General features: G+C 49.0%; 1 protein-coding gene across 1 annotated transcript in view; it reads left to right on the forward strand.

The window, feature by feature from the left end:
* The window catches only part of LOC122368827 (serine/threonine-protein kinase/endoribonuclease IRE1-like), a 165240-nt gene that overhangs the window by 131466 nt on the left and 17792 nt on the right, over positions 1-15982 (forward strand). The window contains exon 8 of the mRNA XM_043343088.1: positions 12288-12429. Coding sequence (XP_043199023.1) covers positions 12288-12429 — 142 coding nt within the window. The remainder of the gene's footprint in view (positions 1-12287; positions 12430-15982) is intronic.

Genomic DNA, 15982 nt, shown 5'->3' on the forward strand with positions numbered 1-15982 from the left:
TTCAGGTGACATTGACATCACCCTTATGCATGGGAGCAACATCAAATCACATGTTTGAACGCTTGAAACCACGAAAGGACTACAAACGCGCGGCTAATACGAGCCGGCATACGCCGAACCGCGATTCTGGCCAAACATGGTCTCGGAAAGGAGGTCAAAGGTCATTTGGGTCAGGGTCATGAAACATCTAGGGTAGGTATAGGTGTAAAATTGATCAACGCGAGGGTGCTGAAAGTTACGTCGCGATCAGCCGCTTTTTACGCGAGTTATTCGCGAAAAAAACCTTAGGGGGTGCATCATCAACCCCTCCCCCCTGTGCCGGCGAGGGTTAAAACTTTTTGTGAGCGAATTCACGTAATGAAGAAGAATAATGGCATAATCTAGATACTACAGCACTCAGCAGACAATAGATGGCTTAGGACAGGCACATGAGCCTACTTAAATCTTGTCCGACAGAAGCAGGCAACAGTTCCGATTGCATATATGCTATGCAATAAGCATATTGCGGAAGTGGCACTTTTTGGCCTCGAAAGATACGAATTCATACGTTATAGTAACATATTTCTGTTGTGGTCAATTTGCGTAAAAATTGAGCACCGGGTGATTGCCGAGCTATTGTTCTATCCAAATTTTCTGATTCATACTCGCTCAGGGTTATCGTGCAGGTAAAGAGGGCCCGCTCAGCAGAATGTGTATGAAATATGGAGAGATTCTGAAAAATGAGTGGGGGCCCGCACACTAGGGGGCCCGCTTTGGAGGCGATGACCCCCCCCCCCCCCCCCCCCGAAACGAAATCCTGGCTGCGCCATTGGTAACCTTTAAAAGGTCAACGGACATTGCGCCAATGTCAAATCAGCCAGTTATGATTCTAAAACAATCCATCAGTGTGTCAGGTCAGTCGGCATTTATACCAATGTGAAGCAATCTCCAACTTAGCGTAAATCTGGCCGGAGGTTGTTCCCTTTATGACGTCATAACTAGAGATTGCAATCCCGGGATCGGGATCCCGGGATCCCGGCGGGATTTTAATCCCGATCCCGATCCCGAAATTCCGCCAATCCCGGGATCCCGAAAAATCAGTTTTTCACCATAAAAAGAATGCAGCCGCTGCACGAGTCCTGTTTACACTGTTCATGGTGCTGCGTGACATAAAAAACCCTTGACGTTCAGATTAGTCGGCTGCTCTTATTTGCTCCGATTCTAATTATGTACGCACGGTTCACTCCTACGCGAATTTAGTATCTTTGGAATCTACAGCGAATTTTCCGTCAAAGGCCGGAAGGTCAACAAGATACACTAACTGTTTTTTCCAAAATACATAGTTAAAAATTTGCAAAATGTCATGTAGTTGCTGATCTTTGGATGCTGGCAGGCCTCAAATATTCAGTTGATTTTTTGGACAGCATAAGTGCCTGATTGTGCTCTGCGCCTCCAACTGGATTAACCTAATATTATAATCAGGCAAGCCTACTGGTTTTCGCCGGAAACTGAAGACATAGCTGAAGCTATGACGGAAGTGACCACGGACTTGATTTTAGCTGACGTCAAGAACTTTTTTCTTAATGACCCGGCCAGCACCAGAGAACGTATCGCCAGTCTTGACGAACCGCCTCTCCGCGGCTTGCGCGATAGCCTTCATATGCAGCTGGTGAAAGTGATACCATCCACCGCCGGCCGACCTTTGATGAAGCGGATGCCTGGGAACGTCGCTAGGCTGGCTGATGATTGCTGGGCATTCGGTGCTTCGATAGCCCAAGAAGCACTGCTGAAGGAGGCTGACAGCGTGCTGAAGCCACCGGATCGCCGCCTTCCCTCCAGTCCTCCTGAAACCCCAGCAGATGAACAGCCTCCGCCGTCAGCGTTGATAACAAACATGGAAACCATTCTGGAAAATATGACAAGGATGGACAAAGAAATCCAACAACTACGAAATAGTGAAGCGGGACTTAAGGCCACACTGGCAGCAAAACAAGTTCGTATAAGTAACTTGGAGGAGCGCGCAGCGAGGTGTGCGGCTAGAGATGATGACGCCAGAGACAGTCCATGCCAGCTTGCTCAGACTCACACCGCAAGAGCAGGGTGTGTGACACCGGAGCAACCGACTGTGGAAGCCGCTGCCGCTCCTGCAGCACTCAGTGGTGTCGTCAGAAGCCAGCTCCCTGAGCCCGCTGTCCCAACTGCCGGCGAGAGCGCTCAGCAGACTGTCGATCGGCCGTCCGAGCGAACCCTGATCCCTGACCGGGTCGACAACGGTGGCACAGAGCCGACAGCAGCGGGGAACCCTACTCGAGTACAAGCTATGGCGCAAAGATCGCCTGTTCAGCTTACACCGGAGGTCTCGGCCCCGCTTCCACGCTCACCCACCAATACCACTGGTGTCGCCACTAGCGGCCCACACGTTACTGTGCAGCGTCCAGGCCAAGAGAGCGCTGTCCGCTCAGCACCGGACGCGGTCGATGATGTGACTCGTTCTATGGACATTGGCCGACTTGCAGAAGCAATAGTGTCTAAAATGCAACGCTGTGCTGGCCTCAAACATGGCACAGACGGCAGCGATAGCGACAGCGACAGCGGCGAACGGCTGGAAGTAAATCGGGGAAACGCCCAGCCACTCCAGCCGATCCGGGGCCGACAGAAGAACCAACGGCAGTCTACGCGCGCCCCACCCGGACAGGGCTCTCATGATGCTGGCCGCCGACCACAGCGCAATAAGTGGAACGAATCCGAGCACTGGAGCCAGAATCAGCAGCCTCAAAGGTCTCGGCAGGGAGCAATGCAGCGCCGCAATCGACAGTTCCAAGGAAATCGTACTCAGCATAACGAGTTTCGGAACTCACTGTATGCCCCAGCAGCAGTGCCGTCCATTGTGCCTCTGCCGGGCCAGCTGCAGACACCGCAATGGCAGCCACAACAGCATCTGGCTTACCCTTCCCAGTCTCTTCAGACCCAAACGGTTGAACAGCCTCAGGGATCACAGAGGCAACAGCTTGCGCCGCAGCAGCCTTGCCCATGGCAGCAACACACACAGCTACTGCCTCAACCGTGTGGCTGCCAGCAGATGCAGCAATTCCAAAGGCAATGGGCACAGCCGTCTCGGATCCAATGTCCGAGCTATCCGGATCTCCATCGGACAGTACCTCAGCCTCAGGAGACACTATCCCAAGTACTGCCTCCACAGAAGCTCCATACCGCGCCTCAGCAGCATATCCAGGAGCAGCCACAGCCATGGCGCACCGAGCACTCCCGGGACTGGAGCGCTCATCAGCCGCCACCCTGTCTCCATCCGTCCTGGCCCCAAATGGTGCCGGCACCGTTTGCGGCCCCGCAGCTACAGCAGCCGGTCCCGCCTCTGCAACAGCAATCAACGCTGAGCTCACCTCCGTCGCTGCACCAGCAGGCTACAGGAGGTGAGTCGTCATGGCAAGAGCGAAACGCAGCCCAGGCGGGTATGTTTCGCACCGAGAGCTGGCCGAGCCTGCCAACCCGAACGGAGTGTTGCCCAAGGGCAGTCTCAACTTCTGCACCCGGCACAGCAGCGCCCGCATCAACCACTGGCCTGCAGCATCAAAGGTACTGGTCGGGCTGTTAACTCGCCCGACACAGACACAGCAGGGTGTTGGGATTCCAGTAGCTCCAAGCCACTTCGCATTGGATGCTATAACTGTGAGGGATTTCTCAGTGCTGCTGCCTACGTAGCTGAGCTCGTAGGAGAATTGGATGTTTTATTTCTCTCAGAGACTTGGGTTTCCAGCGCCGAAAGCTCCATGTTAACTGATGTTCTGTTAACCCGCGCCCGGCTGGGGGTCCTGGATTTCCACGCCCTGCTGGGGGGGGGTGTTTGAACACCCCCCCCTTCTAACTCGGCTCCTGGGCCACGTAGCGATACGCGGAAGGCGGCGTTCGAAAGAGCGTCAAAAATAATGAGGAAATCACATCGGTCAATTTTTGGGTCAGGTCAAACGTCAGGTCACCAGAGGTCATTGAAGGCAAATTTTCGCCGATTTCCAGGTCGAATGTCGAAAATTTCCAAGAAGCCAACGCATAACTCGGGAACCAATAGAGCTACAGCGCCGCGGAAAAGCGCATTCGATAGCCCTATTAACGCCCTTTCTGAGTAATTTTCTCAGATTTGACCTAACGTCAACGGTTTTGCCTGCAGGGGGCAAAAACTGCAAAAATAGCCGATTTTTTCGGAAACAGTTTTTCTGCAATAACTTTTGACCCAAGCATTGTACGAGCTTACCTTTACCGGCATCGTGTTCCTCTCGTCAAGACGCATCGAACGAACTATAATTTGACCTTGAAAGGTCAACTTGAAAATTTGACCTCAGGTCAAGGTCATGACCTGACCGGAAAGGGTCATGTTGCATATCAGTCGATCCGTATCGTCGAGCTGAACACATCTAAGGCGTTTTCATCGCTCTAGCATGCCTCTATCAAAAGTTCTTTGCGAAAAACTGTTAGATACCATTCGTGACCTAAGATGACCTCAGGGCATAAACAGGGGTCACAGACACCATTTTCATGTTCAGTGTGTCTAAACCACTTGTAATTCAGTGTTTGGGAGTGTTTATAATGTCTTTCGTCCAAAACAGGCGCATTTCAATTTTCTCCCATTGACTTATAATGGTGAGGTCGCAAAATTGACCTGACCTTAGGTCATCGATATCAAAATTCTGAGATATACATTTTGTACATGCTAATGCTCTTAGCAATCGCTGAAAGTTTCAAAGCGATCGGTCACTCGGTGTAGCTATGACAGACATTGAAACTTTTTATGAGGTGAGGTCACTTCGAGTGACCTGGTGACCTGACCTTGAATGACCTTGGTCTGAAATTTTCACAACATGTGTAGAATTGATGTATGATAAGGTGTACCAAAAACGGCGGCGCTCCGCGCCGCCGTTTTTGAGATATTCGCGAAAAACCACAGGGGGGGTGTTCAAACACCCCCCCAGCAGGGCGCGGGTTAAGCTGTGAGGTAGACGATGTACAGATATTCCAGACGCACGCGATGGAAATGCCGCCTGGTGCGGGGGAAGGGCGCCGTCACGGGGGTACAGCCATGATATGCAGAGGAGGTGGCTGCTTCTCCTTCTCTCACCTGCAGTCGGAATGCAACCGGCTGCTAGCCATACAGATAAACAGTCACAAAACCCCATGTCTCATCATAGTTGGCTGCTATATGCCTTACTTTTCTGGGAATGTAGATCAGTTAGAAAGCTACAGAGACGCCTGCGCGAGTTTAGAATCACTGTTCTGTGCACACAGGGTCACTGCTCCACTAGTGGTAGTCGGTGATTTTAACTGTCCCCTTCCAAAGCTGTCCCCAGCTAGGAGACCCCACTTTTGGCCCCGGCTGCGTGGTTTTAATGCGTTTAGCGGGGAGTTTCAGCAATTACTAGACGACAATGACATAGCCATTGCTGAGTTTTGTTTTCCTCAGTCGGTAGATTTTACCTATGAGCGTGGTGGCCATAGGACACACATCGATCACATTCTTGTGCTTTTGTCGCCTTCCCGGGCTGGACTACAAAAGCTAATTAATGAGTGTGAAAGGTTCGCAATTGACAGAAATATTAGTTTTAATACCATAAAAAACTGTGTGCATGGTTTTTAATCCTAAGGAATGTGCTGCTTCTGCACATTTATCCAATTCTCAGGCTCCTAGCATTACCTTAAATGGTACCAGACTATCTCTCGTAACCCAGGTTAAATACCTTGGCCATGTGCTGGAACCTGACCTAAATGACAGTGGTGATATGAGGAGAACCAAGAGGTCGCTGTACTATAATGTCAATATGCTTCGTGCTTTGGTGGGGCAGGCAAGCAGTGAGATTCAGATTAAACTGTTCAAGGCCTATTGTACAAACCTTTATGGCTGTGAACTTTGGGATTCGTCTGGTGCTAAAGTGGCTTATCGTGCATTGTGTGTGGCTTACCACTCGTGTGTGAAAAAACTGGTCGGTGTTCCTAAATCCCATAGAAATCATCCTCTCTGTTACTCATTGAATATTCTTACATGTCCAATGCTTATAGCTTATAGGAAGATTATGTTCTATAAAAGACTGCTGTGCAGCAACAATGCTATAATTAAAGCGGTCCTGTCAAGTGAGATTGGCCGTGGAGGCATCCTGATCAAAGACTACCAGTGTCTACTCCGGCAGTATGGTCTCATGGGCCTCGAGATCAGTTCTGTGAGTCGCTCTGATCTTGTAAATGTGTTTGCGTCACAGTTAAAGCGCATTGTTGAGCGCTGACGTCCCAAGTATGGGACTGTTGTGGTGTGGTGTGTGTTTCATGTGTGCTCACATATGTTTCAAGGATGGAACGAAATAAAGGGCATTATTATTATTATTATTATTATTATTGCTGTACCTCGTTTGTTTGTCGGTCATCAGCTTCAGGCATGTGCCATAGTCCCACCATCCCCAGATAACCTTAGCCCACACCTGCCCATCCAATGCACACTGGAACTGACAGTTAAGTATCAGGGCAGAAAGTGTAAACAACCACTGGTGAATAACCTCGTTGAAAGCAAGCGCACGGTCCTAGTCTGGAAAGACAGCAGTCGGGTTGAAAAATATCGCAGGATCCTTGCTGAGCGCCTCCAGCTGGTTCAGTTGCTTGATCTTGATGCTGATCAGCTGGACAGGCATCTCACATCATGCATCCACGAGGCAGCAGCTGAAGCAGGCTGCTCTCGGCCCCGGAGACCACCGAAGCCCTGGTGGACTCCATCTGTGTCGGCTGCTCGAGATCGCGCCCGCCTGTGGCACCGTATGTGGAACGATGCCGGTCAGCCCCGGAATACAGCTTTACACAACTGTTTCCGGGCCTCTCGAAGGGCTTACAGACGAGCTCGCTCCGACGCAGCCAAATCCCAAGTAGATTCCTACGCCCACTTTTTGCCAATTCTGCGCCGAAATAAAACGTTCAGTCATTTTGGCGACGCGTTGATCTAGCTCGGCGAGGCTCACGCGCTTCTTGTTCGTTGCTCACCGCGAGTGATTTTGAACTACATTTCCGCCGTATCTACATGGATGGCGATAAACTATCCACAGAGCAAGAGGAAGTGCGTGAGCGAGTAGCAGGCTTGCTGGCCCAGGCCCAGGCGAACCCGGGGCCCGCCAGAGTCGTCTCAGCTAATGAAGTTGATGGCCTCGTTTCCAAGTTGAACCGCAACGCTGCCCCTGGTCTTGACGGAATCACTGTCGAGCACCTGCTTCACGGCTCCTCTCGGATACTGCATGAGGTCATTGCCGGCTTACTGACGGCCTGCTTAACCGAGATGCGAGTCCCTGATAGCTTCACGTACAGTGCGGTGGTGCCAATCATGAAGAAAAGGGGACTGGATTCCAATTGCGCCGATAACTACCGACCAATCGCATTAGTAGGTACATTATCGAAGCTGTTAGAGCTTATTTTGCTGGATGATATCAGCAAATCATTTAGACCTTCAGGGCTGCAATTTGGCTTTCTTGGTCACAGGGGCACACGGGAGGCGTCTATCCTTATTCATGAGACAGCGCAGCATTTTCTGTCGCATAGGGTTCCATTGTTTGTGGCCAATTTAGACGCTCGGAAGTGCTTCGACCGGCTCTGGCACTCAGCTGTTCTGCTCCGTGCACACGAACACTTACCTAAGAGAAGCTGGGCCCTCTTGACTAAATGGTACGCTCATTTAACTTCCCGAGTGCGCTTTGCTGGAGCGTGGTCAGATGCTTTCGCAATTCGTCGTGGGGTAAGACAGGGAGCTCTCTTGTCACCATGCTTAACAAACATGTTCTTCATGCCACTGATTCAGGAGCTTGATGACTCTCGCCTCGGCCCCATCCTGTTCGGTCACCATATCCCAGTAGTGGCATACGCTGACGATATTCTTCTGATGTCCGGTAACACGAGTGATTTGCAAGGCATGCTGAATGTTGTTACTAGCTTCGCGAGCAAGTGGAGGATAGATTTTGTGCACAATTCGCCTAACATGACAAAAAGTCACAGCTTCATTTTCGGCGCAGAGCTCATTACGCAAATACCCCGCTGGCATCTGTGTGGGCAAACTCTCCGATACCAACCAAAGACAGAGCACCTGGGAGTCCAACTGAGCTCGCAGTTACAGGGCGCCAACCAGGTAGCCGAACGAATCCGTAGGGGCAGGGGTGCATTTTTCGGTCTGTCCCCAGCTGGCATGTTCAGTCCGTTTCTACCGGGGGCAGACAAAGCCTTTCTCTGGCGTGCGATTGTGTCCCCAACCATGCTCTATGGCTGCTCTATTTCCCTTTTGAGTTCCGCGGACATCGAACGCTTAGAACGGTGGCAGGCAACTGCGCTTAAGGCAGCGTTAAGGCTACCGCGAAGTGCTCATCACTCAGCGCTGATGAAAGCACTTAACATCCCCAATGTTCAGGCACTGTTGCGCCGCTCGCAATTTGCTGCCCTCAGGGATGCTTTTGATGGGGACCATCGTCTCCGTGACGTTTTGTTCAGTGCATTAGCGCGAATTTTTCTGAACACAAGTTCTACGAGACATACTGGCTCGATTGTAAACCATGTGCTCGCCTTGTGTGATGGAAGCCTTGGTAGCATTGTCAGGATCGCTGGCGGCCACGTATCGCCCGAGTGGGTAACATGTCCTACTGTCCCCTGTGGCTTAACCGACTCACTACGATGGCTGATGGCCCAGAACGATACCTGTGCCTGGAGCCTCGTCAGACTGTTGACATGCGATGCTCTCAATCAAGGCCATTCATAGGCCCCGTCGGCTGAAAAACTGATCGTACTCGTAGTGTATGTAGGTATAGGTGTGTATGTGTATGTGTACATGTATATGTGTTTGTCCGTCAAGGATGTTGTAATAAATTGATGATGATGATGATAATGCAGAGAAACTATTTAGCTGGCATCCCGTATCGGCCGTCCACAGTTGACCGTGATGGTAGCTCCTGGGTATCACCCACAGCGGACAAGCCGCTTAACCCGCGCCCCGTAGGGCTACCGGCGGACCCTACCACCCGTAGGGGGGGGGGGCCTTTTCGCCCCCCCCCCCTAAGATCTCGGAAAGTTACCGGCCGATTTTCAAAATTCAAACGGTGTTCGATGGCCCCACCCGGGAACTACCTTGTGACCAAATTTCATTGACCTAGGTCAAACCGATGACGTCACAGGTCAGGTCAAAGGTCAGATTTTCACCGTTCACAGGCAATTCAAGAAATGTGCTATGAAAGCGAGTAAATTGGTAATTTATTGAAAACCATCGATGGTACATTGTTCGTCAAACACATACTTTGCTATCTGAGGTCACTGATACCAGGTCACGTCACAGCGAGGTCAGGTCACCGGGGGTCACAATATGAAAGTGTCGTGTGATACATGTTTTATGGTCCATTTTACATGACAAATGCGATTATGTGGGTTAGGCAGCCTTTGGGGCCAGCCTAGGTCACGTTTTGGTGAAGGTCAGGTCAAGGTCAGGTCAAATTAGGTCAAATTTCAAAGTTGATATTTTTGCATAAAATGGGTATCGATTCGATGCAGCTCGTCACGGGGAGTCTAATGGTGGTCTTTGTTTTGCTCTACGAGGTCTAGAATTGCCAAAAAATTGAGTTTGAAAATTTGACGTCATCATTTTTGAACAGTTTTTTCGCTATAACTTGGCCAAAAAACGAGTTATCGATCTTAAATTTGGTATGTAGATAGAAGACGGTAGGTACTATCACATATATTCCGGTTTTTTCGAAACTCAAAAAACTTTTTGGATTTTTTGGCTAATATATCCAAAAAAAAATACTTTTTTGAATTTTGGGGGTCAAAACTCAAAAATTTCAAAAATCCGAGATGGCAGTTTTGTAGCCCTGTCAATTCTACACCTTTTATGTCTTGATCATTTTTCTGTATCTTCAAAGCTGTAGGCCTGACAGGTCTTCTCGCGAAGTTCTTTTTTCGGTCGAAAATGACAGAACATGACGTCACTCTGACGTCATTTGTGGCAAACCTATCATAGCCTCTGGGAAAAGTTTTGGTCACAATGTGTAAAATTGATGCCCGGAGAGGTCCTGAAAGTTTGGTGGCGATATCTCCAGCCGTTTGGGAGATATTGACCGAAAAAGACAGGGGGGCCGTTTCGGCCCCCCCTACGGGGCGCGGGTTTTAAATGTGTACGAAAAAGGGTCCCGAACGCCAAAAAAATTGCAGCATCAGTGCAGCAACATCTCTATCAGGATCACGGACCGTTCAGCGATTCTGACTTATCCGTCCGTGGCCGGAACAAAAGAGGTCATCAAGACAGTGTTTGAGCTCGTGTCGCAGAAAGATGTCACAGATGTCACGCAAGTGACGGCAGAGCTCACTGATTCAAACGTTGAAGACGGTAGAGTCATAGAGTGGAGCTCTCCCAGTCAGTGACTCTGCCCTCAAAGCGACTTTGGAGCAGTCTGAGAGACATTAGTGATGAATGAGCGGAACCGGGAGGTGAAGTGACCAAGCGACGTCCTGAAAACATTGTGAAATAGGGAGCTGCCAAATTTGGCGTACACTGGTCGCGAGTTTTAAAATAGTCAGACCTACCTGCAATGGCTTAAAACTGTCGCGCTAACTACGAGTAACGTAGACGAAAAGTGAGTGAGGCGTGGATGTGCTGGAACCCGTCTGAATGACGAGATAGAAGACGCACTGGTCGGCGCACAGTTTTATTAACCCGCGCACCGACGGGGGGGGCGGATATCCGCCCCCCTGAGGTTTTTCACGAATAGCGGGAAAACCGCGGCGCGTAGCGCCGCGAAATTTGGTATGACTATACCTTTATCAATTTTACACGTGGTGTGCAAGTTTGAACCTCCTACCTTTTAAGGTCAGGTCACCAGGTCACTTTGAATGACCCAACCTCAAGTCACTTTTTTGCAACTTTTTTACCGTGCCAGAGCTACAGTAGATGTCGGAGGCCTTTGAAAGTCGCAGGATGTTATGAGGTCATTAGTAGCTACAATTTGTATATCTCGGAATTTTGATATCGGTGACCTAAGGTCAGGTCAATTTCGCGACCTCCCCATTATAAGTCAATGGGGGAAAAATCAACTCCCTGTTTTTACCACTAAAACGGGTCGGAATGGCCCCATATACCATACACAACTTCATATACGATCAACCTTCACTACCTTTAGGTCTGTTTTGCTGTTGGGCAGCTGTGAGGTCATGTGACGTCATCAAAGGTCACCAAAGGTTTTTGGCCAATAACTCCGTACAGGAACAAGATACAGACGCTTGGATGGTCTCATTGTGTTCAGCTCGTCAAGACGCATCGAATGATATACATGATGACCTCGAGGTCACGTGACCTGAGGTCAACCTTTGACCTTGACCTTTCGAGGTCAACATATATATCATTCTATGCGGATTGACGAGAGGATCACGATGATGCCCTTAGTTTGTTCCTATCTTGACTAATTCGAAAGTTATTCGAGAAAAACTCTCTCCATATCTAGCGCCGCCATTTTGACTTTTTCGACCCCTGTGACGTCATCTTTGACCTGACCTGAAAATGACCTTTGTAAAAATTGTAGATCTTGACCGTGCGTATCCGATGCCGTTTACCGCTTGTCGCTATCTTGTTTCGTTCTCGAGATCTCAGGGGGGGGCGGTCATCCGCCCCCCCGTCGGTGCGAAGTTGGCGCAGACCCCCGTCGGTGCGCGGGTTAAGGCCAATTGGGGTAATGCTAATCAAATCGAAACGTTTCTTTCGCAAATATAATCGTGTTTATTGCAAATGAAATGGTCTAGGGATGACTTTTGGTTGCCTCTTTGTTTGTGGTAAGCTAAAAGACGCAAAATATGTCAGTAGGAAATTATTCTTACGACCTACAGTGACAAGACCGGGATCCCGGGATCCCGGGATCCCGAAATAAAAACTTTCGGGATCCCGGGATAGGCAAAACGTTCCGGGATTGCAATCTCTAGTCATAACTCCGTGACCTGACATGACCTTGACAAAATAAAATACCAAAAGTTGCGCAAAGGATGCCCCATAGGGTACTAAAAATTTGAGCAGGCTATCTGAAACGGTTCGTCGTGTAGCTAAGAAAAACCTCAGGGGGGGGGGTTGCACCAACCCCCCCCCCCCCCTACATGGGCGAGGGTTAATGTCTTAGAGATAACAATTCTCGTCATCGGTCCCATGTTGGAAAGTAAGAAAATGCTTGTATTATTACGTGTTAGTTGGAAGGTGTCACAATCGGCGAGACATCGAGGTTGTTCCCCACTACGGGACGGGTGATGTTCTAAAAAATCCTTTTCAGCCTGGATGGCGTACCGAAGGGCTCCGTGAGGAGCCTGATCAAAGAAATGATTGAGGAAGCACCAGGTGACAGACCATCAAGCAAGTACGTGGCCGGGCATCCGACCTTCTGGGAGCCGGAGAAGACGTCACTGTTTTACCAGGTTAGATTTTATTGAGCTTCTTTTGTTAGCAAAAGCTCCGAGGGCCTTCAGGCCCGAGGTGCTTTCGCTAAAAAAGCGAGGTGAAATTTATTGAATTTCCGACCTCAAGTCGGCCGCACACTAGGCCATTCGGTGGGCGGGATTCCGCAAACACGGAATTCCGCGGACGACATTCCTACAGCGGCTTTCGCTTGTTTACCAGTTTACAGGGCCATTCAACGGTGCGATTTTCTACATGGTATTTTCAGGAACTTTATGTGGAATATTTTATGATAAGTATAAACAAATGCAAACTACCTAAATACATTTAAGCAAATAAATTATTTGCTATTTAATGCGATTGTCGTATATTTCATTACAATAAAGTATTAAATATCTATTAATTTGACATAATTTCTGGAGGATCTTGCAAAAAATAAAGGTTGTGATTAATGTCAACAACCGTGTTTGTCGACTAATGCAAGAATCCTTAACCCTATTAGTGGCAGGGGGGGTTGTTTTCATCCACCCCTCAGGTTTTTCGGGAATATCTCCGAAACCGCTGAAGCTACGATGCTGAAATTTTCTGACTTTTCCTAAAACTAAATTGGACACACTCCCTGAAAATTTCAAGTTCATAACTGTACCAGGGGCGGCTCCAGAGCACTGGGAATTGGGGGGTCCTATTCGTGAAGCGAGTCATTTGGGCGAAGATCACGATGCTGATGTATTATAACTGTATGCACCAGTTTTACGAACAGTGAATGAAAGGTATCATGTGATAACATATACAAAGTTATTGTGCATCCTCTTTTGACACGTTTTTGCTATAATAGGCGGATCCAGGAGTCCAAAAAGGGGGGTTATGTTTTACCTCCCAACATAGGTGCCCTGACACCGCCTTTGCATGACCAATACAATTGTAGTCGTTCTCTCATAAGAAAATTGTAATATAACAAGAACATTACCACCCTTTTTAGAAACAGTACCAACAAAAACCTTATTTACTATACTTTTTGTGTACCCCCAATCTCAATGATCTGTATCCGCCATATGATTTTTGAAAATGCATATTTTTAGGATCCATGTGAATTCCTGGTTCATTTTCTATCGATCGGCAAGAGTTGCGTTAAGATTGGTTCAGAAACCTGGCTGTGATAAACAGTCTAAATGTATCTGCAATTTGCCCGTTTTTACCCCCTCTACCCCCCCCCCCCCTATTGACATTTTTTAATTTTAATTTTTTAGAAATGTAGATCACGTTGAGCGAAATCGAATGCCGTTTGAATTTTGAAAATCGGCCCGTTAGATCTCGAGATATCAGAGGGGGGGGGTCGTAAACAGCCCCCCTGCCACTAATGGGGGTAGCCAGGAGCCAGCCACCAATAGGGTTAAAAGGAGACCCGGTAATAGATTTAGTAAAACGGTTACGGGCTAATTGTAGCCAGGCATCAGCTACTCACATGAGACTTAACCCGGCAGTTGCTGGGGTATATCGCCACCCACCGTTTGCTGGGGGGGGGGCGTTAAACGCCCCCAGACGATAACTCGAGAACCAATAGACGCAGCGAAACGCACGAGGCGGCAAACGAAAGAACGCGACGAGACGCTTCAGATGAGTACTTTAACGGGGCTGGGGTCTCCGCGTTCGGCTGGAGACCCCAGCCCCGCGCAGGGCTGGGGGTGGGTAAATTTTACCCCCCCCCCCTGTTATCTCCCGAACTAATGGTCCGATTTGGAAAATTCAAACGCCAATCGAAAGATCTCATCACGAACAACTAAAAACATGTACTTAATTTAAAGTTTGAGCCTTGAGGTCAAGGTCAAGGTCAGGTCCAGTGGCGTAGCCAGAAATCAGCGAAAGGGGGGCCATGGTGCTCGAGGGGGCGACTTTTCCCTTGAGAGGGGCGCCATTGTGAGCTAGTGACAGGGGGTCAATCTAAAATGTGACGTCATATTCATGCATGATTTACTAGGTGTTGCAAAATACGAGTATACGAGTACCTAAGTACCAGGTTTCGCTGATTTTTCATAAAATCCAATTAATGCAATTTGCAGCCCGGTGTTTCTTTTATCAAAAGCCTTGATCTTTATGCATATTTAGCGCGATATAGGAAACGAGCTCAGGCTACGGACATGTTATTCTCAAAACACACACCCATGCGAATTCGAAACGGTAAAATATACGTTCATCGATAGGCACAATCTGTATTCTTTGCAAAAAAAAATATACAGATTCACTCACTGATCCAAAGCCACCTGTGGACTGCACTTGCAGCCTCTGGTCGACCGGGGTGGCCGTGCTTAAAATATCAGACACTCATGACTGCATGAGTGCCAGATGGGTGAGGCGTGAGACTGTCCCATATAGTGGCACGAAGGTTAACCCTCGCATGTGTGCGGCGTTTGCCAGCTTCTAATGTGTAGGGGGGGGGGGTCGGTTGGACCCCCCCTTGCCGTTTGGCCCCTGATCGAGCTAGAGCTTCGCGGAAAAAACGAGCGTGTTGCCCGTGACGAGAGGAAGCCGATGATACCCAATTTTAAGGTCCTAGGTCATTGGTTGACCTTCCAGGTCAGGTCAATGACCCAAAGTCGGGAAAATCAGGACCTGTTAGAAAGTCGTAAAGTGTGGCTGCTAAGGGGTTTTTCGGGGTGCTGATCACGAATATCGTGTTAGTTTTGATCACAGATGATGTCTTGAAGCATTTAGACCAGGTTGGGTCAGGTCAGGTCAGGTCAACCAGTAGGCGTCGTGACGGGTATTCGTAGTACGTGTCAATCGCCTCTGACAGCTTCGTAACATGTTACGAAGTCACCAAAACTACTTCGTAAATGTTCAAATGGTTGCTAAATTCGAATTCAGCTCCAAAAACTAGCCTAGAAACATGTAAAACTCGAAAAAGTGAACCGAGGTCACCCGAGGTCACCAAAGGTCAATGACCTGACCTGACCTTCAGGTGACCTTGACACACACGGGAGTAACATCAAATCACATGTTTGAACGTTTGAAACCACGAAAAGCTTGCAAACACGCGGCTAGTGCGAGCCGACATACGCGAAATCGCGATTCCGGCCAAACATGGTCTCGGAAAAGAGGTTACAGGTCAAAGGTCATTTGGGTCAGGGTCATGAGATTTACAGGGTAGGTGTAAAATTGATCAATGCGAGGGTACTGAAAGTTTCGTCGCGATCGGCCGCTTTTTACGCGAGTTATTTGCGAAAAACCATGGGAAGGGGTCCATCCGACCCCCCCCCCTACACATGCGAGGGTTAAGAATGTCTTCGGCCGGCGTAGTATAGAAGACGACTTTTGATGATGTGAGTGTGCATGGTCGACTTTGAATAAGCGCCATAGAAACTTGCTGATCTCACCGAACATTCGCCTTGCGTAATCCTCAGACAAAATATCTACATTGACATGGCCAGGTCAATTTTGCGACCTCTCCATTATCTATTAGTTAACCCGCGGCGTGCTGGTGGCCTGCGCTTTCCGTGTCGTGCTGGGGGGGGGGGCGTTTTCACGTCCCCCCTCTAACTCGGCTCCTGGGCCACGTAGCGACACGCAGTAAGGGGA

Source organism: Amphibalanus amphitrite, unplaced genomic scaffold (assembly GCF_019059575.1).
Source record: "Amphibalanus amphitrite isolate SeventyFive unplaced genomic scaffold, NRLGWU_Aamphi_draft 000979F_arrow, whole genome shotgun sequence".
NCBI classification, from domain to species: domain Eukaryota; kingdom Metazoa; phylum Arthropoda; class Thecostraca; order Balanomorpha; family Balanidae; genus Amphibalanus; species Amphibalanus amphitrite.